At 41.5% G+C, this 26,543-nt stretch overlaps 1 protein-coding gene across 1 annotated transcript in view; it reads right to left on the bottom strand.

The window, feature by feature from the left end:
- DARS1 (aspartyl-tRNA synthetase 1) overlaps positions 1-26,543 on the bottom strand; it is a 103,664-nt gene that overhangs the window by 37,370 nt on the left and 39,751 nt on the right. Inside the window, exons 5-9 of the mRNA XM_060256967.1 lie at positions 21,896-21,998; positions 20,642-20,722; positions 19,195-19,254; positions 4,240-4,351; positions 3,973-4,107 (exon numbers count right to left, since the gene is read on the bottom strand). Of these exons, the coding sequence (XP_060112950.1) occupies positions 3,973-4,107; positions 4,240-4,351; positions 19,195-19,254; positions 20,642-20,722; positions 21,896-21,998 (491 nt within the window). The remainder of the gene's footprint in view (positions 1-3,972; positions 4,108-4,239; positions 4,352-19,194; positions 19,255-20,641; positions 20,723-21,895; positions 21,999-26,543) is intronic.

Genomic DNA, 26,543 nt, shown 5'->3' on the forward strand with positions numbered 1-26,543 from the left:
GGGTGCATCCAGGTTGTCTTCAGGCTGTTTTTCTGCTGAAAGATAGTGTTGGTGATGGTGAGCTGGTGCTCCGTGCAGAATTCTAGCAGGAGGTGCCCGTTATCATTGCAGTTGCCAATGCCGTGTTTGCCAAGTACTCATTTCCAGGCTTCCGAGTCTTTACCTACTCTGGCATTGAAGTTGCCAAGGATGATCACCTTGTCCTCTGTAGGGGTCTTCCGTACGAGGTTGCGTAGATCAGCATAGAACTTGTTCTTTTCTGCAGGATCTGCTTGAAGGGTTGGGGCATAAACACTGAAGAGTGTTGCATGTTGCTTGTTTTGAAGTGGGAGGCGCATGGACATGATGCGATCTGAGTGACCTGTTGGCAGGTTTTCGAGTTTGGAGGCAATGGAGTTCCTGACCATGAAGCCAACGCCAGAAAGGCGGCTCTCAGCCTTTGACTTACCCGACCAGTAGAGGGTATAGCCAGCACCGTGTTCTTGAAGACTACCTTCCTCAGGGAAACGGACCTCACTGAGAGCTGCTATGTCGATATTCAACCTGAGAAGTTCGTGGGCAACTAGAGCAGAGCGTCGTTCAGGGCGACCACTGTCTACTGTGTCAAGCATGGTTCTGATGTTCCAACACGCAAGCTTTACTCTTTGCACACTTTGTGAGGCAGGTGCATGCCTTTTCTTTGTTGTTATTTTTCGACCGCAAGTAAGGATGCCCGTTGACCATGGGTAGCCAACTGGGGTGGAGGAGACGAGCTTTGTTTAGGCCACCTTTTCTAGGCCGTGTGGAGCAAGCAGTGCTGTCCCTAGATAAGGCTGCTTGGTCGTTCAGGGTGCTGCCGAAAAATGCTTTCGTCTCCGGGTCAGCATCAGGCGACCAATACCCTGAACCGCCTACATGCAGGATCGGGACTGCGGCTTCCAGTGACATCTTCCACCTGCCGTTTCGCCCCTTGCCCATCGCTGCAGGACTTGGTGTGTTGTGGGTTGTGGATGTGGATATGCCCTTTAGGCCTGTGCAGAGGAATTTTTAGGTGAAGCACAGTGTGCGCGGTACTGGCTCCACCCTTTCACCTTGGGATCATCTGCCATGGCCCAGTAAGCCGGGATGCCGGCAGCGAGTCCTCCAGGTGTAGGTGTTACATTAACGAGCTCTATCTGCCCGGGTTTGATGTTAGAGTTTTCCTTCTCTTGGCTGGCGAGGTTGGTGAGCCCAGCCTGCCCATCCGGTTATACCGCCAAACATTCGGTCGCACCATGACGTGGCAAACTATGTGAGAAACGGGGGGGGGGGGGGGGGGACCAGCGGGAAGGTGTTGCCACGGATGCAGTAATGCAGGAGAGGCCATTGCAGTGACCATCTGCCAGGCATAGCCGGACAGTGACCACGCGGCGTTCACTACACCGGGAGAGGAGAGGCTATGTATTGCGCGTACACTTTCCCTGGGGGGGCAGGATACCCAAGAGGGAGCCCACCCCTCCCCTCCCCAAGAGGTAATCCCAACTAAAAACAGCGTTTTAAGGGTAAGATTCTTCAGGCTACAAGTAGCCATGGGCTCAAAAGGTGCATGATACAACGCCTTCAGCACCACATTTAACTTCCATGTAGGAAACCTATGTGCAGTAGGGGGATTCAACAGGGACACCCCCCTCAAAAAACGCTTAACATGCGGATGCAATGTCAAGGAACCCCCTTTTTTAGCTCCACGAACAGCAGAAATAGCTGCCACCTGCCTACAAAGGGTATTAGTAGCCAACCCCTTATCCAGGCCCTCTTGCAAGAACCGCAGCAGCTTCCGAACTGGTAACTTGAAGGGATCTCAACCCCTTTCCACACACCAGCTGGAAAAGACACGCCAAGTGTTATTATATACCCGAGTGGTAGAACATTTTCTGGATGCCAACATAGTGTCAATCACAGATTTGTCAAACCCCAACTTAACTAACTGCGACCGCTCAACCTCCATGCAGTTAACTGTAACATGTCCGGCTGAGGATGGCAAACTGTCCCTTGTCTCAGCAATGCCTCAGATGCTGGGAGACGCCAAGGCTTCTCCGTCGACAGCCGCATGAGGTCTTGAAACCACCCCCGTCTTGGCCAGAAGGGAGCAACCAGGACCAGCTTCGCTGTTTGCTGAAGAATCTTGTGAACCAACCGGGGAATCAGCTGCAGTGGTGGGAAGGCGTACAGAAGACTGTCCGCCCTATCGCAGTTGAGAGTGTCTATGCCCTCTGCCTGATCGTCCTTCTGTTTGGCAAAAAACAGTCGCACTTGACGATTGTCCACAGTTGCAAACAAATTCACAGTCACTCTGCCATATCTGCGCTGAAGAGACTGGAACACCGCCTTGTCCAGTGACCATTCCATCTGATCCAGCCTCTGTCTGCTGAGCCAGTCTGCCAGCCCGTAGTCCTTCCCAGCTACATGAATCGCCTTTATGGATAACAGACACTTCTCTGCCTAATCCAGTAAACTGTTGGCCTCGCTGCACAGTTTCCTGATTCTGGTCCCGCCTTGCCGGTTGACATAAGCTTTGGCTATCACGTTGTCTGTCTTCACTAACATGTGACTCCCCTGCAGTATCGTCTGAAAACGTAACAACCCCAGACGAATTGCCCTCAGCTCCAGCAGGTTAATGCTCTGTAGGGACTCCATCAGGGACCACCGACCTTGAATCATCATCCCTTGAGAATGCGCTCCCCAGCCAGAGAGGCTGGAGTCTGTAGTTACCACTATCCTCTGTGGCTCCTTCATTGACACTCCTTGCTGAAAACGGGATGGTTCCAGCCACCACTGAAGTTGTGTCCGCAGCTCCGGTGGAAGAAACACTAGCTTGTGCAGCTTGCGAGCTATCACATGCTGATAATGCATCAGAAAGCACTGTAAGGGCCGTAGGTGGAAACGCGCCCAAGACAGTACATCCTGGCACGACACCACAACCCCTAAAAGCTTTGCTAGAGTCATCACAGGCACCCGATTCAGGAACAATACCTCCTCCAACAAGGATCTGAGATTCACCTGTTGTACTTTTGACAAAAACACTTTGTGCCTCTGAGTATTGATCAGGACACCCAGATGCACTATCTCTTGCATTGGAATAAGGTTGCTCTTTGTCCTGTTGACCACGAAACCATGGTCCTGCAGTATCTGAATAGTCCGATTGGTGTCCTCCAGGCTCTGCCGGAAGGAAGGGGCCCTGATTAAGAGAGCGTCCAGATATGGATGAAGAGCCATGCCCCCATCCGTAAATGAGCAACCAAAGTCACCAGGATCTTTGTAAACACTCGCGGGGAAGACTTAGCCCAAATGGCAAAGCCTGGTACTGGAACTGCTTCCCATCGTACGCAAACCTGAGGAACTGTCTGTGACTTGGTCGAATGGGAGCATGCAAATACGCCTCGGACAGATCAATGGACGTCAGGTATTCTCGTTCTTGAACTGCCAATAGAATGGAACACAACGTCTCCATCTGAAACTTTTTGGTTTTTACAAATCAATTTACCCATTTTAAGTCTAGAATGGCCCGGGCATCACCATTCTTCTTTGGCACCAGGAATAAAATGGAATACACCCCTTGACCCCTCTGAGTCACAGATACGGGTTCTATAGCCCTGATGTCCAGTAGATGTTGGATGGTGCACAACATCCCCTGGTGCGTGGTCGGGTCTCGGATCACTGTGCTCTGACGCATGACGAACACATCCTGTCTCATAACAGGGCCGTTTGGACTGGAGAGTTTCCAACGGAGCGCCCCCCCCCAGGCCAGATCAAACGATCAACGACCCCGTTTCCGGAGGAGGAGCCTACTCCCGACAATTTTGGACTGTCCCACTACTAGGGACCACCGGAGAATGAACTATATTGTGGTCTTGATTGCATTAGCACAGTTGTCTGGGGTTTTCCTAGAGCTCTTGCTGTGTGTCTGTTGCTTTAGCAGTGTTTGTAACTAAGGCAAAACAAACCAGTCACCCTTACCTGGCCCAATGCAGAAAACCTTGTCAAAGTCAGCACAAATACACATCTGCTTGTAAAGCTGTGGGGACTGAGCCAAGTAGGCACTGCTTTTGAAGTAGGAGACAGTAAACACATTGGCACCACCTTCACTGGCAGCTGAAAAGCAAAGAGTTCAGGACATTTTTTGTGTGGTGAATTACTTAAAAATCAATTAATGCTTTCTGGTATGGTAACATTTAGCTCACTTTGCCATCAACTGCAATTCATTGTAAAGAATGACGTTCTTACCTGAAATAATCTTTGGAGTCTGAATTTCCACAAAGCCCTTGCAAATGAGTGTCTCTCGAAAAAGTTGACAAATGCCAGACTGGAGGTGAAAGATAGCTTGGCTTGTAGAGGTCTGCAAAGTGAGGAAATTAAGTTATGAATCTTAATGTGGCGTCACTTGCTGGACTCTGTTTGCTTTGGTCAGGACAACTGAAATCATTAAGCTATTTTCTCAAGGATGCTTTAAGCCCCAAGAACCCACCAAGGAAAGCTTTCAAATGTGGTTTACCTAGGACAGTAACCAAAAGAGGAACAGCTGAAGACCTGTATTTACTGTAGAGGCAAAGGGGAAACTCTTTTCACAGTAATAAGATTCAAGTATGGTGTTTAGATCTATTTTAAGATACAGAAATCTCCAGAATGACATTTGCAGCTTTCTGCCAGTTACAAGCCACATCTGTTCTATATTTTTCACTGTACTGAGTCAAAAAAAGAGACACATACATATATAAAAGGTATGCTTAACATGAAACACTTATTTAAATTGCACTAAAATGCATCCAAATGGACTATGAAAAGCCACCCAGTCATACCCACAAAACAAATTAGATATAGCAGATGCTTATGAATGGCAGAAGACACTAACACCCACCAACCATACCTAATGCTAACTTTCTCTAACAAATGTTTTCTTGAAATAAAGGACAAGCTTGATATTCTGTCACAGGGCTTGCTTAAGATATGTATACAGTAAGCAGCTTTAAGGGTTAGTGTGAACAAAAACAAAGTGCCTTTGAAAAGTGTGTTGAGAACATCAAACCCACAAATGCTTGAGTGGGCAAAACACTGAGAATTTACAACTTTACACATCTGTAGTTGTAACAGGCTAGCTTAAAAAAATTATTTTAAAGGAAGTGCGTCATTGTACTTCGTTTTTGCTCCAAGGTGCCTGACTTCTCAGTCAGGGTGAAGTGATGTGTGGTTTTCTGCACGATGTGCCACCAAGCCACAGATGCACTGAAGCCAGTACAAGTGAGATAACCATCCTTTGAGAACGCCAAAAAAACACAACCATCTGACACACAACACAGCAGACTGTTACTTAAACTAAGGCTAACTGGAAAGTTAGTGTTTTAATCAAGCAACAAGACAGAAAGGTGGCTGCAGCAGTCTTGTGTGGCTTTCTGACCATCACGAACCCTGGGGGGTCTCTCAAGACATAAATCTTAAAGCAACACTGTCATATTTCTACCTGTTTGAGAAAATGAAGGTTAAACAGCACTGCAGGGACATCTCCAGGGCAACTGCAGAAAGTACACAGGACCGCAGCATGTGACATACCTGTCAGAAGCGCACCCAACATTCCCACACGCTCACAAAAGAGAAATATAGAGTAGAGTAGCTGATTACCTACAACCTATTTGTCATGAAATGGTCTCAATCTGTGTTCTACACTTGAACAACAAATATTTCCACTCTGCTAAACAGCAGGAATACCTGACCATACATAGAACTTGACTTTCAAGGTCTTTATGACACCCTGAATATATTTTGTTACTAAGTCAGTAGCTATCAAATATATATGTTGCGTGGAACAACAGCAAAAAAAAAAAAGTCACAATGGAAAGACATCACAAAATCGTCTTAACACAGACTGATCTTTAGCAAATTTCTCCCTACTTATTTTTGTAACAGTTTTATCCTACACTTCCAGCTAAAATCTCCTGAGGCAATTTACAGGGATTAAAACAACGGGGGGGAAACTAAAACAAAATTAGCAGGATAAAGAGCAGCAGCATAAAACTAAATAATTGAATTAATTACTTCAGACTACACACCAATATTATCTCCATCCAGGACTAAACTGCTCTGGGTCCGACTGCAGAGGCCGGCACAGTGGCCTAAGCCGATGAAAATCCAACAGCCTCCTCTGCAAAATCTCTTGTATTTTACAAGTTTCTACCAACAGCTAGTCATTGAACCTTGAATATTAATGATTCAACCCTGAACACAATAGAACACAACAGACTTCTAAGTTAACAGGCATGGGATTGTGCTGGAAACCACTGCACACAGCCTAGCCACAATTTGCACCAACCACAGTTTAAGCTTACAAATATACAAATATACACCGGGCATATTATGTCTTAAGCAGCGCTTTTTTTGTAGCAGAAACTCCTTTACATATTAGGCCACACACCTGATGTAGCCAAGAATTTGGCAAAGGAAAGGACCCCTGTGCAAGCACCAGACATTTCCAACTCTGGGGTGATGTTGTTTTCACAAGGTTTTCATGATAGACTTTTCACAGGGTGGTTTGCCATTGCCTTCCCCAGTCATCTGCACTCCCCCCCCCCCCCAGCAAGCTGGGTACTCATTTTACTGACCTCGGAAGGATGGAAGGCTGAGTCAACCTGAGCCAGCTACCTGAATCCAACTTCTGCCAGAATCGAACTCAGGTCGTGAGCAGAGAGTTCAGACCACAGTACTGCAATACTGCTGCTTTACCACTCTGCACCACAGGGCCACTTTCCAAGAGTTTACAGGGCCTACTGTGAGCTCCACGAGGATTGGCTACATCAGGGGTGTGTGGCCTAATATGCAAAGGAGTTCATGCTACAAAAAAAGCCCGGCTTATAGCTGCCTTCATTTTCATCTGCTAAACTTTCATGGTCATAAATTCACTCTTGTCTCCTCTAGTGGAGGAGTATCAGTTGTAAATCATAACCGGTCAGTCTGGACATCACTCAGAACCACAGTTAACACAAGTTTTGATTTGTAACCTTCCTTCAAACAAGGATTTCCAATTCGTGTCAGCTGTCAGCAGTCCATAGTCTATGAAATTCAGAAGTCATACCAAACCATAATTAAGCTCTTTTAACTGTGGTTTAATATAACGTCTGGATTGAGCTTAGCATTTGAGAGCTTCCACAGTGGCTGCTTAACTATAGCATGTGTACACAGTATTGAAGTCAACCTTGGTTCCCAGTTTCTAAATGCAGAAAAACATGACAGGACTTGCATAACAAGGAAAATGGCAGCTGCATTCCAATGCTTGTCCAAGAGCCAACTTTTATTCACAGGCTAACAAATGTGCCTTTTTGCAGTCGCACAGTCGAGTCCGACTCTTTGCGACCCTCTTAAGGCTCATATGTGATGTGGATATCTGTTAAACAAGAGCTGGATGGGGCACCAAATTACCTGTAGGCTGCCAAGCAGTTACCATCAACGAAGTAAGTTGAATCAGAGGAGCAAAAAAACATTTTTGTAGGCTACTTTCAGATATACACTACGCTTCAATGGATTTGCTATCAGTAAGAAGTCTTTAGTCACTACTTTGATCCAGCCATATCTTCTCATGTCTTGAATATTCAAGGAAGGTAATTAGATGAAGTGCAGTAAATGACAACAACAATGCATGGGCTACAGCCCATGAGCCGCCCTGAGTCTGCTTGCGGGAAGGGCGGGATAGAAGCTTAATGTAATAAAGAAATAAAATACAGGTGGACAGGAACTAAAAGCAGATACCCTGACTTGTAAATTGGATTTCACCAAAATTGCTAAACCCACTTTACATCGGCCTTTTGAGTGAATTCTGTAAGCAGGAAGATTAAAAACTCTAAAATCTGCAAAGTTTAGCATTTCTGTAGACCATGTTTCCTGTAAAAAGATACAATCAAAAGATTTTAGGACATTAATAAAATCTAAATCAGACAGTTTGTTTCTCCAGCCTGCTATGTTCCAGGAAACGCATCGTAAATTCCCAGTTCCTTTGTTAGTCACTCTATCCTTGTTATCTGATCCAATGACTTCTGCGAATCATTGAAGATACAGCCATTGCACTGCAAGGACTGTGTCTCAGGCTGGGCCGTCATTGTGTCCATGTTGAAAGAGTCAGAAAAAGAAGGTCGGGGTGAGGATTTGGCATTTTAAAAATCTGGTTGCTCTGAATGTTCCTGTGCATTTCATCTAATCACGGTTAATGTGGACATTCCATTCTCTAATGATGAACTATAGTTAACTGCTTATTGGGAGAAACGTTCTGAATACATTTTGTCTATATCCAGGCAGTACTCTTTAGCCCAGATTATGATTGTGGGTGATCTGAAGGCCCAAATTGGCTCTGATAATAAAAAATGGATCTCCTCCTTGGGATATGAGGACATAAAGACCTTACCTCTACAGCTTCAGCTGATGTACCATTCCAAGGATACACTACTTAACAAAGGCTGGTTTAAGCCTACTAAAATTTTGTATCAAACATGATGTCCAAATAGTTAATGGACTCCCCCAATTTCCGACCACCAGTGAATTTACATTTGTATCCTCTCATGGTTGCAGTGTGATAGATTATTGTCTATGCTCACCAAATCTATTCCCATTTATTAACAACATTCCCATAGAACTGCATACTGAAAGTGACCATCTTCCCTTAGTTTTTGGCTTAAAGATGAACCCAAGGGGAGTTAACTCTATACCATCGCAAAATGAAAACGTTTCTTGTGAGGTCATGAAAAGGATAAAGTGGTCTTTATCTCAAGAAAGATATTTCATTGCTCTTTTTAATTATGGGAGGTTTAAAAAATTAGGAATGGCAATTTATTTATTTTATTTTTATTCAATTTATATCCCGCCCTACCCCACCGAGGCGGGGCAATTACAAATTCAAATACAGTTGCTGAAGCCCTATTTGAACTTTCCTTGCTGATTAATCTTTGCAGCTCTAAACTGAGGTGGTGAAATTAGGTAGTCCTAATATGTCCAAATGGTTTGACCAGGACTGCTATTCTTGGAAAAAGAAATTAAGAGCCTTATTTAAGGAAGCCCAATACGGTAGAGATCCACAGAAGCTACATGACTATTTAGAATGTAAGAAATCCTTCTTAGAGGTAATTGCAAATAAGAAGAAAAAGTATTTTCAACATAATTGGGACCAATTCCTTTACGCCATAAAATCTAATGATAGTAAATCCTTTTGGAGATTAGTTTCAGACAGCATGAAGCCTAAAGCATTTGCCAACCCTAACATTTCTCCACAAACATGGGTTGACCATTATTCTACAATCTTTGAAGATCAAGTTGTCCCCTCTACTGTTATAGATGCTTCTGTATTTTCTGATCTTCCTGTTTGGCCTCTTGTTGAACCTGACAAAATCATTGAGTTAATAGATGGTTTAAAAGTTGGCAAAGCACCAGGTCCTGATGGTCTCCCTGCTGAGATTTTTTTTAAATTTGCAGTCAGGTGGTCTGAGCCTTTGGTCAACCTATTTACATTAATTGACCATTACGGAACTGTCCCAGATTCCTGGCTTAACTCCATAATTGGTCCCATCTATAAAAAAGGTAATTTAAATCTTCCCGAGAATTTTCACCCCATTAGTTTATTATCCATTATGGGCAAACTATATGCCAAATATTTAGAATGTCAGCTGACAGATTGGATACATTCGGAAAACATTATTGGCCTAGAGCAAATAGGTTTTTTTTTAAAAAAAAATCATCTATTGATCATTGAGTCACATTGGCTTTTCTGGCCGACAAATGCATGAATACAAGAAAGGGGAAGCTCTACATAGCTTTTACAGATCTGAAGAATGCATTCGACTCTGTGGACAGAAACAAACTATGGAATAAACTAAAGGATCTTAATATAGATCCCCGTCTGTTAAACCTATTATTTACATACAAATACAACTTGCCAGGTAAAATTCTCATCTATAGGACACCTAACTGAAAAAATACCACTTTGTAAAGGAGTTAAACAAGGGTGCGTGTTAGCCCCACATCTTTTTAATCTTTTCTTAAATTATATGGCACAATATCTTAGTTCCATAAATGGGCACCCGCCTAAGTTAAATGGGTCCCAATATTATTGTATGCTGATGATACAGCTATACTTTCCTGCACAAGAGTTGGCCTGCAGCGATACCTGAAAGCTTTTAACAACTACTGCCAGCTTAACTCACTTGCTATAAACTATTCAAAATCTATGGTTGTGGTCTTTTCTAAAAGTTGGCGACCACAAAAATGATAAGGAGGAAATTGAGCAATCCAAATGCTTTAAATATTTGGGCATAACCTTTAATTACAATCTCAAATGGGCAGTTCACCATGACAGAATAATAAATATAGCTAGTTGTTCTTCATCTCAAATTAAACAGTTTTATTATAAAAAAGATAACCAATGTTTGCCTGCTGCAATCAGAGCTTTTAATGCTAAAACACTATCATAAATTTTGTATGGTATCCCTCTGTGGATTAATGCTCTGAACCAAAAAATAGAAAATATCCAGGCTGCATTTCTGTGACAACTTTTAGGAAACCCCAACTGTGTTCCTTATTTTGTAATCTGTTCAGAAACAGGCCAATCTGTGATTGAAATAAAACTTTGGACTCTAACTTTTAAATATTGGTTATGGATCTTTTATAGGGCTGAACCAGCTAGCCTGCTCAACTACCTAAAACTACCCATACAATGCTACTTGGCAAGATGGAATCATGCCGAAGCTCAAACACATGGAAACTGCAACTATTTTCAACGGATGAATCTTATAATTTTAGATTTTTCAAACAGGGAATCTTAGATCTAGAATCTCATAAACTGTGTCCTGTCCAATTTTATACTTGCTCTCCTGCCTCACTTGGACTTGATCAGATGGCCAGGAAAATGGCCAAATATTAATCTGAACTAGATAATCCACAACATCAGAGTGCTTTTATGCTGGCTAGGATGAATGCATTTCCCTCCAATGTTCTCTATGGGAGATTTCTTCAAGTCCCCTTAAGCGAGAGACATTTTCTATGTGGGTGAAGCTTGCCAGATTCCATCCAGCATATTTTATTGAACTGCCAACTGTATACTAATGTCCAGAAGGTTCTGTTAGATAGTCTTTCCTTACTGTCCTACATTCAAGAAAATAGGATTCATTGCAGTTTCCTACTAAATGACAACATAATCGATATCACAAAAGCTGTTGCCGAATTCTTGGCTGAAATTGTCAAAAAGTTATTCTAAGCAGGTTTTATTGTGATCTTAATCTTAATTTAGCCTTTTATGCTTTGAACAGACATATCTGATTGTGGTTTGGTTGACAAGTCTGTATATCTCTTTTCGTTATGCCAATAAAGGTGTGATTGGATTGGATTGGATTCAAGGAAGGTCCATGCATTTAAAAATATAACATAAAAATCAATACAGAAAGCAAAAGTTCAATCTCCATCAACCTAATCTTGACCAACTCCAAAGCAAGTTTCAGAATGTTACTTAGCCAACAAAAATTGTCATTCCATTTTTAAACTTAGTTGGTATGCACGGGATGTGACATACCACTACCACACACTCTGAAAATTTTTTATTTTTATATATATATATATATATATATATATATATATATATATATATATATATATATATATATATATATATATATATATATATATATATATATATATAAATAAAGTTGTCCAACTATCCATCACCCTACACCGAGCCCCACCACTTTCAATTGCTCATGTAATTTTCAGTTGTTTCACTGGGCTTTGTCAAATACTCAGTGCTACATGTGCTTAGGGATGCTAGAGGCACAACTGTCAGAATTATATACATCTTTGCTGTGGCACCTTTCAAGGAAAGCCATAAAAGTTATTCTGCTGCAGAAAACCAACTTGGTATAGTCAATTTTTTGCCATTCAAGAAAATGTATTACAAAATTCCTTGTAAAAGACTGGAACCTGAACCTAAAGGAGTTCAAACTTAGAGAAGTGAACATAAACAAATCCGGAACTTCTATTGCGCAATTTAGTGGCTCTTTATTCATTAAAACATTTATATCCTGATTTCTCTCTTGGCTCCATGTTTTTATTGCTTGGGATCTCTCATTTAGATTAAGTAGGTAGGAGGACACATATCCCATTCCACTGGGGCAGATAACATAGCCTGTTTACACAAAGTGTCACAACAAATTTTCCTGCTTTACTCTTATAGTCTTCCAGGCTACTTCACAACAAGGAGAGTCCCATGTCCATACAAGACTTCAGATCACAGATCATGCAAGTGAGAAACCAACTCATTTTCTCATTCTATTATTCAGTTTTAAAAGGGCCAACAGAAACACAATTTTACATCCTAATCACTGACTCCAGCGTGCCAGAGTGGAGGCTGGAAAATCCAAACACAATTAGCTGCAGGTATGTTAAAAAGCAATGACTGTGTAAGTTTATTCTGAACCAAAGTGGAGGTCAAGCTTACACATTAGTAAACTAAAAAATATTTTAATATGTGCATAAACACATAAACATGGCACTAATTATTCTCTGGTTTTAGGTCCGTATCACACTATACAATCCTATGTTTTGCTTCCCAGAATACAGATGGAGGTGGTCTGAATAAAAATGGATGATAGTAAGAAAACCAACAATAGTAGGAAGTTGGTCAGCGTTAGGGCACATCACAATTAAGAGTTCTTTCTGTCTACAAAAGGATTTGAATTGTACCAATCTGATAAAGATCCTATTTTCAAAGTCAGTCTAGCCATCTTATCCAAAGTTTAATTAATTTTGTAATTAAATATCCATACTTCTAACTGCAAAGTCAAAGCCCAGAGAAAAGGGTGGCAAAAACATGACTGATAGAGCTCTACAAATTAACTGTGGTGTGTTAAGTACATACCGAAGCTTACTTGGGTTTGTGCAAGAAACTGTGATTTAAACAGACCACATTGTCATGATATCTGAATACAATGAAATCTGAAATCATGATATCTGAATACAATATGACAGTGAAAGTATGAATGGGACAGGAGAGATATTAAGCAAAAAACCGTCTGCTACATTCTAGAACTCTAAGCATTATTTCTTCAGATTCTCTCACCCCATACGCTTTTTTCTGTTTACACGTCTCCTCAGCTGTGGTCTCCCTGGCAGACTGTGTTCTGCAGCAAAGGACGGCTTATACAAATGTTCAAAGAGGAACACAAGTGGAAAGAAGGCATAGGATCCAAGTCACTGGCATTACTACACTGATATTAAGTCTGTAAAGCTGTTGAAACCCAGCTCCTCAATGTTCATTACATAAGAACAGCAAACTGAATCTTAAAGAGAACTGAAGACCTGTATCCCAGGTGTGGGATTCTGCAATTCCCAGCCCAACACCTAACTCTCCAATAAGAGAATGGAGAGCAGAAAGCCAGACATTATAAAAATAATTCAGAAGCATTTATTCTTGCTGTCACGTCCAATTAATGGAGTTTTAGTTTTTATAACAGTAAGACAATTGTTAGATTAACATTTTTATTATTTTGAAGGTTTTAGGTTCTTCTATAATATATGCACAATAGTATAACAAGGAATTCAAGATTCTACTAAGCAATAAAAATCTTAAAACCACTCTGGAGTTTAAAGCTTCAAAAACAAGTCTTAAATAACCTGAGAGACTATAGCCTCACTATTATATATTATTGCTCATAAAATGCGAAAATGAATATTGCTTTTGGAATGCTAGAGGCAATATTTTACCTTTTCTTTCAAGTGCATCTCTACTGTGTATGTTCTCAGGTATCCATATGGAAATATGTGCTTTGTTAGAGCTTGAGGAGAATACTATGTGTAATTTGAAAGCTGATGCCCTGAACTCAGTGCATGCATTAAGGCCGACTTCTCACTGAGATGGTCAACCTGCCTTCGGACTGCACCACTTCAGAATGAATTCTCCCCATACAAACAATAACAAGAGCAACAACAACAATACTGCACATAGAAAATTAGGTCTTAACTAGAAGAGCTCTAGCCCAACCAACGCCAAAATGACTAATTTTGTTAGTGCAGACAATGCTTCTATGCAGCCTCCACCTGCAGCCTGAAGTAGCGTGGCTCAGACTCTGGTTTACTATCTCTATAAGGACTAGGTATGAATGAATTGAAAAGCACATGAAATCACAGCAATCCTAAAACTTGCCAATGATTAAAGCTTTGGATCATCTATTAATCCCTGTACCTGACAGTCTGCTTAAATAGGTAAATATGCACAACCTACAGCTACAAATTGGGATTATTCAAATCCAAGGGAACACCCAAGTTTGTAGAAAAATCTGATTTAAAAATCACCTTAATTCTGGAGGACATCCCCCAACTTAATAGTAGCATTCCTTCACTGCAAATGTTTCAAAAAAGCCTCTGGATTTTAGAGAACTTTCTGGGTTGCCATTACCAACCAAAAATTGTATACATACACTTTGGTTGCTGGCAGAAGGCAGCAATGGAAAGGAACACCATGGTGGATTGGAAGTGGAGAGGTGGAATTGACAACAAAGCTGGAGGGGGATAGAGTTCTCCTTCCCTCATGAATCTTCCCTTGCTTGATTTGATGTTCAGAATTGTTACAGACAATATTTTTAATACAGCTGTGACAGTATGTATTAAATCTAACAGTGAGATGTACAAAATAGCCATGAGGTAGCTGAGCACTGGGTGAGGCCTAACTGCTGGCATAAAATACATTATTTCCTTCTTCTTTCCACCCTCCCCTTCTCTTATCATCAATACCAATTTTTGCTCATCCAAGATGCTCAGTAGACTGTCCAGTATTCAGCACATCCCGCCCCCTCCCCCCCAGCCCAGATGTAGGAATATCATTGTGAAGTGTCTCCCTCTCTCATGCACAACTGGTTTATAGCTTTGCTCTTGGAAATCTGGATCTTTTGCTTATCATCTCCCATGACGAATAATGATAGGATATATTTCTGTCAGCCAGGGATAACTAGGGCTCATCCACAGAACATAGCCCTAGGCATTTAAATGACATCAAAAAGAACTGATTGACAAAGGAATTTGAGGATTCTCTACCAAATGTGTTCTGAGGCTGCTGCTAAAACACAAGCCAAACTTTTCACCTTGATGAAAGCCTAAACCAACTAATCAGCCTGCATATTGTTAAATCAAGCAATCTCCACTTGTCCAGCTCCAGTGGCCTTTCACAAAAACTATTTGATTTCACTGAAAAAAGTCCACTGCTTTGAAAGAAAATTGGTCTTTTAGAGTGAGAGATGGAGCAAAACTGCTACTATCAGTAGTTGCTGATGAATTTTATTCATGCGGCATACACAATGGTTTAAGGGACAAATAAAAGATGACACTTCCAGAAAGATAAGGAGCAATCACTGATAAGGTTGATCAGACACAGCTGTTTAATCATACAGCTCGTCTGCAGCAAGAAGAGCTCCAGCATTACAGTATCTTAAGAAGCAGGTTCTGGGATTGGTATTCATAAGTACTTGATCACATCCACTTGCAGACTATACTTATGACCTTGACTGTGGTATTGACAGTGTAGGATGAGTTGAATGGAGAAAATTAGGCTAAGCCTGCAATGCAAAGCTAGAAGGACATCACCACTGCAGGGCAATCATCATACTGGAACAGAGATTTAAAGTGCGAACAAAGCTGACTCTTCTCCCAGTAGACCAAAGGGGCATTTGAACATTTGCAATGTAGCACCTGCTTAAATTTGTCACGTGGTGGCCTTGGAGCTCCAGGCACAAGGTAAGACAATGACATTCTTCAACAAATGGGTTGAGACGGGAACTGTCACAGACCTCCTCATCTGACTATCCTGCTTTCACACACAGTTTTGCAAGTCTGGGAGATGCACTTGCTTTGGAGCTTTAGCCAATGCAGCCTAGGGGGTGGATTTTAGTGACATTCATATGACCAGCCAATGTTGGAGTTAGCCTTTTCTTTCCTATCTACTGCCTACTAAAGGCAAACAGATCACTGGAAAGAGCCATTTCAAGGAAAGTACCATAACAAAAATATGCCTTAAGATCATTTATTAATTGGGCACTTGTCTGGAAGGAAGTGCAGAGCAGCTGAAAAGACAAACTACAGTTGTTTCCTGCTGGCAGAGGTCCATCAGTGGCTATTAGCCACAGTGTATTGTTGGAACTCTCTGTATGCGGCAATGATGTTCTGTATCCTTGGTGCTTGCGGGGGCACAGTGGGAGGGCTTCTAGTATCCTGGCTCCACTAATGGACATCCTGATGCCACCTGTTTTTTTTTTATCACTGTGTGACACGGAGTGTTGGACTGGATGGGCCACTGGCCTGATCCAACAGGGCTTCTCTTATGTTCTTATGTGACGCAGAGTGTTGGACTGGATGGGCCACTGGCCTGATCCAACATGGCTTCTCTTATGTTCTTATGTGACGCAGAGTGTTGGACTGGATGGGCCACTGGCCTGATCCAACAGGGCTTCTCTTATGTTCTTATGTGACGCAGAGTGTTGGACTGGATGGGCCACTGGCCTGATCCAACATGGCTTCTCTTATGTTCTTATGTGACGCAGAGTGTTGGACTGGATGGGCCACTGGCCTGATCCAACAGGGCTTCTCTTATGTTCTTATGTGACGCAGAGTGTTGGACTGGATGGGCCACTGGCCTGATCCAACATGGCTTCTCTTATGTTCTTACCGAGCAGGTAGTTATTTGCAGATGTGGGGTCAACAAGTTTCACCCAAAGGCACAAATTTATTTCTGGGCAGTGGGAATGCATTGTAACAGTTTCAAGCAGAATTCCACTTTAGATCCTTTAACATTCATTCCTAAGCCAACATCAATGGTTTCAAGTTTGAGTTTCAGCTACTATCTCTCAAGTAACCTGTGGTAAGATTCAGCGGGGTGCCAACATCTAAGGTTTCCTCACAATCTGCCAAACTACCATGCAACTCAGGTAGGCTTATTATTTGATGGATCCAGTGGTTTTGCTTCTGCTTCCTCCTGACTTGGGCTACTTGTGAGCAGATGCATAACCAGAGTATCTTAAGTAGATACAAGCGTGCATGTATTGTGTGGGCGAACTACTCCTAGCAATTAGGAACTGTGTGGTGTGCAGCTCCCGATGCACCAGAAAAGGACTTGAGCATCTCCTTGGAGCCCTCAAGTCCCCCTTCCCTATCAGGGTCCGCCTCTGGAGTGCTGTTCCCCACTGGGGACTTGACTCTGGATACTAGGCACGGCTCAGTAGGAGTGTGATCCAACTGGTCCCACGGCCCAACTGGTGGGTGCCTGGGGACCCAACCAGCTCAGCTGGCAGCTCACCCAAGCCCGCCTGGGCAGTCAGGCTGTCCACAGAGGAGGGTTCCTGGCACGGTAGGGCGGCAGGACCCGATAGGAGGACAACCAGTGCTGGCTGCATTCTCTCCCTACTGAGATGCACCTGCTGTAGCTCCCGGGCACCAGCTGAAGCTGGGGAGAGTGATCAACAGGAGTGGTGGGATTGGTTTGGGAGAGGGGGCCAGGGGCAGAAGGTAATAAAAAGGCAGAGTGTGAGGAGTCAAGGAAGAGACACCTGAGTTAGCAGAATGATGGTGGATGGGCAGAGAGAGAGCCCAGTCTAAGCCATCCCAGAGAAGACTACCTGTAGCCTGAGAGGAGGATAGCTGGTGCTGATAACTGCCTCCCTCGGGTGGTCTGAGACTCCACCAGGTCAGCCTTCAATTCCCTACCCTGGAGGGCCAGTTCTACTGATGCCCTGGCACTTGCCAAGAGAGAGCGTGACATGTGGACCATCAAATTATGGCAGGTGATGCTTTTGAAATCCCTAAAACACTGTGGACTAATAAGCTGCACCAGGTTTGGCCCTGGCCTGCTCTCTAAGGCACAGAAATCAAGTAAATCCCATCTGTGGCTTACCAAAGATTAGCCCAAATTTCCCACCTTCTTTCCTTGCAATAAATATATGCTCTACAGCAACAAAGAGCTGAGGGGGGAAGAAGGAACATGAAGGGAAAATACTGGTATTCCACTCAATCAAGCCCATTGCCTTTGCATCCATCCATCCCAAAGCAATACTGAAAATTTGGTTACTTAGATCTCACTTTCCTTTCAAATGGGAATCCAAAGCGACACAGTATTTTCCGTTTCCATTTTATCCTCACAACAAAAAAAAATCTTTCCATGAACAGATGCCTAAACCTGCACCTTCATCTAAAAGTTGCATTTCCCCTTTCAATATATACAGTCTCAAAGCCCTTCTGTATTAATTCCTCTATATCAATTTGGCATCATTAGTGAGGTTCAACAGCAGTTTTCAGCACAGCTTCTGGAGCATTAGAATTAGTTAACTATCAGCTGGATCTCTCCAAGACAGTGAATGGGGACCAGGAAAAGAACAAAAACATGCCAACAGGTTCAAGGTCTCTTAGGACTGGACTATGGAAAACGATGTAACTGCTAACCAATGAGAGGAATAATGCTTGGCTGGAACAGATCTCTCTGATACATGCTTATGTTGATACCAAGTAGTTGTGCTTTGTTTAAGGTAATCAATGCATTACTTATACTTGTGTGTAGTAATTTCTAGTAGACTTGTTTGCAAGGCTAGTATCATCTTTCATTGCCGTGTAACCCTGTCTGCACAGTACAAATACAAGACTTCATTCTAAACTGACCCAGTTGTTTCATTTCTATGGATCATTCCACGCCATATCAACAAATGTGGGTCGCATATTACAGCTGTGGATTTAGCAGAAATTTATTCAAAATTCTGAAAAGTTATTACATATACAACTAAGTAAAAGGCAGAGGAGCTAGTACATAAAAAATTGAAAAGCAATTTATAAGGCGTGGAATGATGTAAGCAGAGCTACACCTTTCAATAGACTCAAAAGGATGTAATTCTGCTTAGGATGGCACAATGAATTAGCTACTTGCTTTGGTCAATCCAGATTTTGATTCTATGTCCATCTATCTAGATCAACACCTTGCCACAAGATACCATTTCATTTCACACATCCAAGGATTTCAAGTCAACGTGACACAATTAGTATAACAGTTATCATACAACAGTTATCATAAAATACATATAGAGTAAAACAAATTTATAGCAAGTATTCTTTGGGATTCTGAATTGCTTCAAGTACACTTTTTACCATAATCTTGAACTGTTTTGTTCAGTTTCAGAGCCAGTCTAGTGAGTTCCTTACCCTCAAGTCTATGACTCTGTTGTCCAATCTTGTATCCTGATTTACTGTAGCTCTTCCTTCCTGAACAATTGCAAAAGAACACACAATGAAAACCACACTTATTTTTTTCAAATGATGTTTATGTAGCAGAAGCAGAAGAAATTATTTGCCTTGTTGCATTGGGTTTGCCACCCACACCAAAGTTTGTTGATGCCTGAGGCACAGACACCTGCTAGATGTCTTGCACAGTTTGCAAAAGCAACTTGACTGCACACAGGAGGTGGGACATGCTATGTGGTTTGTGCATCATGTTAACTTCACTAAGGATGTTTATGTTTCCGATCAGGGGCCTTCTTTGCTTCAGGTCTGATGCTTTAGCACAAAATCTGCAGTACAAGGTAATAATTAAAGAAAGAGCAAGTGTTAAGATGGGCCAACCATCTTCCTTTGCAAAAGATGTGAGATCAGCTTAGCCTACTGACATGGATCAAATGGTTCTTTAAGAATATGTGCACACCTCTTTATTTGCTCCAACAGTTGATGGGACAATCATAATTGGCTTTCTGCCCCTTGGAACTCTGTTTTCCTTCCTTTTTTACCATATCGCCCAAGGCAGGTAACATTAAGAATGAGAAACTTGTATCTGCTTGGCTTTGGTATAAGGGTATATTTGGCAAAACTACAACAGCTCTTTCCTGAAGTTCACAGCAATCAAATTTGAAATCTCTGACTTGCTTTCCTAAAGCATTTATTAGGAACTGTGCTTTACAGGTCTCTTCACAGATTCATATTCAACACAGGATAATTTTATCCAAACCTGTATTTACCCTATCACCAAAGACAGAATGGCAACTGTGAAATATATCCTTCTTGAAGACAGTAACCTCAAAAACTATGAATCGTGTTTGTTAAGTATTTGTGCATTAAGTTTTCAAACTAGTCAAGGATACAGGTGGCAGCATGGTTAGGTTCCTAAGTACCATGAGCAAATCCACTCATGAAACAAGCTATTCCCACCTCCCTCTGCCTGTTTTGAATCCAGGCTTGGGTGTTCCCTAACATCAAGTAGTGAAGGAGTATACGGTTCAGTGGTAGAGCATTTGCTTTGCATGCAGAAGGCTCCAGGTTCAACCCTGGGCACCATCATTTTTTAAAGGACTGGGCTGCAGGTGATGGTGATGTGAAAGAACTCTACCTGAGACCCTAGGTAACAACACACTGAACACACTGATGGTCCAATTCAGTATAAGTCAGTTTTATGCATGTTCATGTGTTCACACATCAGTTTCTAAATCTATGTACTGAAAACACTAACTGGAAAGCATGTGATTCTGGACAAAACTAGAAAGATTAATTCAGAGCCATACATGAATTATGCAATATAGTGGCTACTAAAAATCCCTTGTTTCACAATTTACTTCCTTAAAATGCACATACAATGCTGTTTACAATGAAAACAAAACCCCACCTCGTCTCCTTCCCCCTCTGGGCGGACAGCATCATCCAGCTGCAAGGGCAGTCGCAGTTCAGCCAAACTGATCACATAGATCTGAGCATAAAAGAACAGCAGAAATTACTGCATGATTTACAGAGGTATTTTTTGGCAGAAATATGAAATGATATTTCCATAATAGTTTGCTAGAAGAGTACAAAATACTGTTAAGAAAGAAAGGAGCACATATTTCTATGGCTTTGGTTTTGTTTTCATACTAGAAATAACTGGCTTGGTCTCTTCTGTTCAATGTGATAATTACAAAAAGTGCCTGAAACACACTTCCAGAAGGATCAGTTAACTCCTGACCCCAGAGCGAATAAGGAAAACCCAATGGCACATATTGTTGCAGTACAGATACTATAGAAGAAGCTGATATCTCAAACCAGGGTTTTAAACACCCAGAGAGGGAAAAGGTTCAAGAAAGCTCACACACTAATTCTACAACAGAAAACTGTTTGTGGTAGGAATTGAGTCTTGTCAACAGCCTCTCCCAATAGTCTTCAACTGTTTCAGCTTCAGGCCCTACATTCAATCCCAAACTGCAACTGTATTTATTTATTTGTCATCTAGGCCCATTTTCCCCCCTCCTCTTTAGGAAAGCAATGTGCAAAGGAAAACAGGGTATTTCTAGTTTTCATAATTATACAGAAGAGAGGTTTTTTGTCTTGGCAGGTGCAGCTTGTTGGAACAAGAGCCGATCAAGAGAGAGGAGCTTTGTCTTCATAGGCTGGTTACCCTTTCCTTCCTCCTCCAGCATTTTTAATGACATTCACTAACTTGTCCATACTACTACCACAACTAGGAGGTCAATATTTAAACATTGTAGCACGATGTTCATTACAGTGCTCATAATCTATTGGAATTAAGTTATTCCATCTTTCTAGTTTGCCAGATTTCGGTAATTAGGAGTAAAATGTTATAGTGAACAAGAAATATGAATTCTGAATTAATTGGCCTGCATATTTTGTTTTTGAAAAAGATCTTGCATTTCAAAAAACAGTTTAGAACCAGGCATTTGAAAAGGTAACAAAATAGTGCAAGACCTCCTGCATCTGTTTCTTTCTCATTAAAGAGAAGAACTGCTGTATGGTTATTTCACTTTGCAGTTTAATCCAATTCACTGAATTTGTATGCGTGCTACAGTAGTATTGCTCTTGGGAAATCGCCTTAGAAATGGTAAAAAAATTCTACCATGGCACATTTTAATTTTGTTATAAAAACTATTACCCTTTGAACATGCAGCTCGACATCTTGCTGAGTGCAGCCTCCAATTTTTTGTGGCACTTTCCTCACAAAGCCTTCAATGTCAACAATGGTCTCCTTGTTAATACTGTCAATAAAAGAAAATAACCATTTTGATAATGTCAGCACACTGCTAAGTATTCATCTGTATTTTGAAGTACCATGAAAACAGACTCTAGTTTTTAATTTAAATGTTGAACCACCACAACAGAATGGAGCATACTGTCAAAGATATATAAAATACATCATTAAGGAGGACAAAAGAGGTTTTTTCTAAATAGTTTCTCAGTTGCAAAAAATTAACTCAGGATGGAACGCTGAAAAGAGGGAGCTGTAGAGAGATTTCTTCAGCATTTCAGAGTCAGTTGTTACCTCATCAGTCTGGGAAGCATTAAAAAATAAATAATGTTCTATGTGCCAATAAGCAGGGCAACTGGACTACTATATAAACAAGTCCGTATTTAAGCCATAGCTTTTATGGTCAGGTACAGATAAAACCTAGACAAGAGGTGAACCTGAAGTGGTATAGTTTGACTTTTCAGGAAGCTAAGACACTGAAAAACATTAAGGAAAAACATATGAGATACTCTTTTAAATTCAAAGTTATTTATCATGAGAATATCTTCATGGTGTGTGCAGGCACTTGCTCTCAAATAAAAAGGTCAGAACCCCTTAAAAAGGAATAACAAACATGTATATTAGTATATGAAGGGCCTGTTGTCATCCCAAGCTTCTCATAGCTTCTCTCATCTTTTTTTGTACTTAATTTCTACCACATTTTTCAGTGTACACAGGCATTTTACAGTCCAGGCCGTCTACCCTGCCAATTATCCGGTGAAGCAGGTTAAGATCAGGAGGCAATTTTAGCCAAGGCCCCCTTGTGAACTTCATGGCTGAGCTAGGATTTGACACTTTTTTTACCATAAAAAACCTGATCCTTCCATATCCAAAGCCAAAACCCTATGCACTCACACGTAGAGCTGCCATGTACTGAATCCATCCAAGTCAGTACTGGCCCATCAAAGTCACTATTGTATCCTTAGACAGCCAGCAGCTCTCCAGGGTCCCAGGCAGGTTTTTCACCCCACCCATTGCTGGGTCTTTTTAATTGAGGATGCTGGGGATTGAACGTGGGACCTTCTGCATGACAAGCAAATGCTCCACCATTGAGCCTCAGCCCCTCCCCTTAGATGTCTCCGGTTCTCAAGCAAGATTTTCCCATACACAACATATAGATGTGATATTAAGGTGGAGGACATTTATTTTTCCTGGGTTAGTTGACATCAGTCTACTTCAACATGGGTAGCCATATTAGTCTGTCTGTAGCAGTAGCACCTTAAAGACTAATAAAATTTGTAGTACAGTATGAGCTTTTGTGAATCCCTGCTCATGTCTTCAGAAAACTCATACCCTACTACAAATTTTGTTAGTCTATCAGTCTACATGCTACTGTACATGTAAGCAGTAGTAACATTCTACAAAATTATTGTCAACAGAGAGTAAATTGCCTCTTGCTTAGTGATGGTCTGTAGCTACCTTGAGACACAGATTTAAAATGTCAACTGAATTCACAAATATCAAATGTAATGATAGGCATAATGCAGCCTGCCCATTTGAATTTTTTTTAAGACACGCTCAAAACATCTTGCAAAACATACTGAACTAAAAATTAAAATGCAACAAATTAATAAGACCTTAGTAAACAAAAGAAAGCTGAAACATTTATCACCAAATATCCTGACATTATTGTCCAAATTCTTTTTTTAAATAATTTATTCCTCATCACCATTGAGGAGATAACTGCTGGATCTTTTTAGAAGCATGTCACTTTCATTTGTTGTGGCAGAACTCTATAAAGAAGTCTGTTGCCAATATAGGCCATACACTGGCTATCAAGGCCTATTAGTCAGTACTGTCACACTGAAGTAAGTCTCAAAGTTAGCTAAGAAATGTACCATTCCTAACATTACTAACTAAAATGTTTTCTTATCTCATTACATCTGTAAGGAGGTTGATGTCACTAACGAAAGCTTTCTCAAAGGACAGATCCGTATAGATGACATTTAGTGGAAGGACAGATGCAATATCCTTCTTCTAGAAAGGAGCACCAACAGTGCTTATGTGCAAACAGCATTAACATATTTGTGGCTACAGTCACTATATTGTCATTTTGTGTTGTGCCTATTTTAGGTGCATCCTGCTTGTGAGCTGCTTTGAGCCCTGTATGAAAGAAAAGGTGGGATATAAGTATTTTAATTAATAAATAAAGGTAAAAAGGCAAAGGCAGTCCCCTGTGCAAGCATCAAGTCGCTACCGACCCATGGGGTGATGACACATCACAACATTTTCTTAGCAGATGTTTTACTGGGTGGTTTGCCATTGCCTTCCCCAGTCATCTACATTTTACCCCTAGCAATTTTCCTGACCTTGGAAGGATGGAAGGCAGAGTCAACCTTGAGCCGGCTACCTGAACCCAGCTTCTGCTGGGATCAAACAAGTAGTGAGCAGAGCTTGGACTGCACTACTGCAACTTATCACTATAAACTGCAAAGTCCCATAAGCTCTGAGGAAGAACTTTTTAGAAACCCATTCTGCTTTAAAAAATAACATGCAACCACTGGCGTTTCAACAAAAAAAATGAACCCATCATCAATCACCTCACGTGATTCTGTGAAGGCTCTTTAAAAAATCATTATCATCTCTTGATCTGCCAATTTTTCTTGAAACTTCTCCTTGGGTTTCTTCAAAACATTACTTATTTTTAATACTGCAGTAAAAGACTATCAAAGTAGAAGAAAATGTGGTCAGCTCTTCACCTCTTCCATTATTTTTTTACTAATTCATCAGTACTTCCTACACTCACTCTCATCCCTCCATTTCACTGTAGTGAGCCTGACTGTAGGTAGCATACCAATAAGCATCAAATAGAGCCCTTCTGCAACACTCATGTGGACTTCTCTGCTTCCAAAGGTGCCTTTTTCACAGTAGCTGTATTTTTCTGAGTTTTGTAGTTTCCAAGATCATGTTCAAATACTTTTAAACACTTAAGAGAGAATTAGAGAAAAATCCTGTAATTGCAAAGAGCAACTTTTGTCCTCCTTCCTATCTCACACTACTTTCTAACCTAGGACTAATCTCGGGCAGAAAATGTTCTGGGATGAAAGCTTTTTTGGAAGATCAGATCTAACTACTGTAGCCATCGATGAAAGAACAGTGGAGAGATATTAATTACTGTTTTGCCTGCTAGTAGATGACTGAACATGCTGAGCCTTAATCATCTAGTACCTTTGAGAGAACAAAAAATAGCATTGATAGGCTGGTTATAATTCTGAACAAGAGTATGGTTTAAAATCTGCTAAACCACAGGACGCAGAGCAGATATAAATGGCAGTGCCTACAACAGAGGGTAGTGAGCACTGGGGATCACTGTTGAGACCAGTATTCAATGAAGTTAATGGGCAATAGGTACAGGACAGATAAAAGGAAAAACTTATTTACTTACTGTGCCATTAAATAGTGGAGGTAGTGATTAAAATGTGGAATTCGCTACCAGAGGATTTAATCATGGCCACAGGAATAAACAGCTTTAAAAGGAGATTAGATAGACTGATGGAGGATAAGTTTATCAAATGGCTACTAGCCAAGGTGACTGAAAGGAACCTTCACTATCAGAGGCAATAAACATCTGAAATTCAGTATAAGACAATATTAGGGAAGGTCTTTGCCTGTGTGCCCAGTTTACTGGCCCTCCAGGGCAACTGATTGGCCACTGTGTGAAACAGGATGCTGGACTTGATGGATCACTGGTTTGATCCAGCAGGGTTCTTTTATGTTCTTAAGAAGAATGAGCAAGTCAGGATGATCAGACTATAAGCCAGAGAGGACACTGCTGTTTATAAATACTCTGAAGACAACCACCACAGGTGGTTTCTAACTAGAACTGGTATAAAATTCTGCTTCTGTAGCATGATAGTTTGTTGACTTTCACAGAATTACACAAAACTATGAATGGTATTTTAGGACTAAAGTAGTACCTCAGTTCGAATCAAACTCTTTCCTTCAGCAAGATGTTTGATGTTTATCCCAAATCTGAGAACTCTTGTTTTACTATTAAGCACTCACATGTAATTATTTTTGGAGACGCTTCACTTCAGGCCGAAGAGAATGACCAAACCAAGAGACCCATCTGTGAAGAACTACAAGCCTATGCATGAGTGCATATGATGGAATTCTCAGTGAGTGACAGGGCACAGGACTCACTGTGATTGAGCAAATGCTTCTAATGGTCAAACTGTGGCAGTTGGGCATCAGATAAGCAGTTGGAGAGAGTGGTTCAGTTGAAGAGGGTCTGCAGGAGAGAGCTGTGGCTCTTGGGAGGCTCTCGCATGTGTGAGTCAGTTTCAGGGTGAATGTGGTGTGACTCTGAATACTGGAGACTGTGGTGAAAGACTGATCCCAGAAATTAAGGGCAGTCTCTGATAGTGTACCAAAAAAGAAACACATCTTGAGAGGGACACCGGTTTCTGTATTTAGCTTAGTATCCCAAGGGAAAGACTGGTAGTCTGGCAGAATAGGACGTGGCAAAGGGTTTTGAGGTGTCAGAGAAGGGTCCTCAAAGGTGCCAATGGCCAGA

The sequence above is a fragment of the Heteronotia binoei genome, chromosome 16, assembly GCF_032191835.1.
Source record: "Heteronotia binoei isolate CCM8104 ecotype False Entrance Well chromosome 16, APGP_CSIRO_Hbin_v1, whole genome shotgun sequence".
Taxonomy (NCBI): domain Eukaryota; kingdom Metazoa; phylum Chordata; class Lepidosauria; order Squamata; family Gekkonidae; genus Heteronotia; species Heteronotia binoei.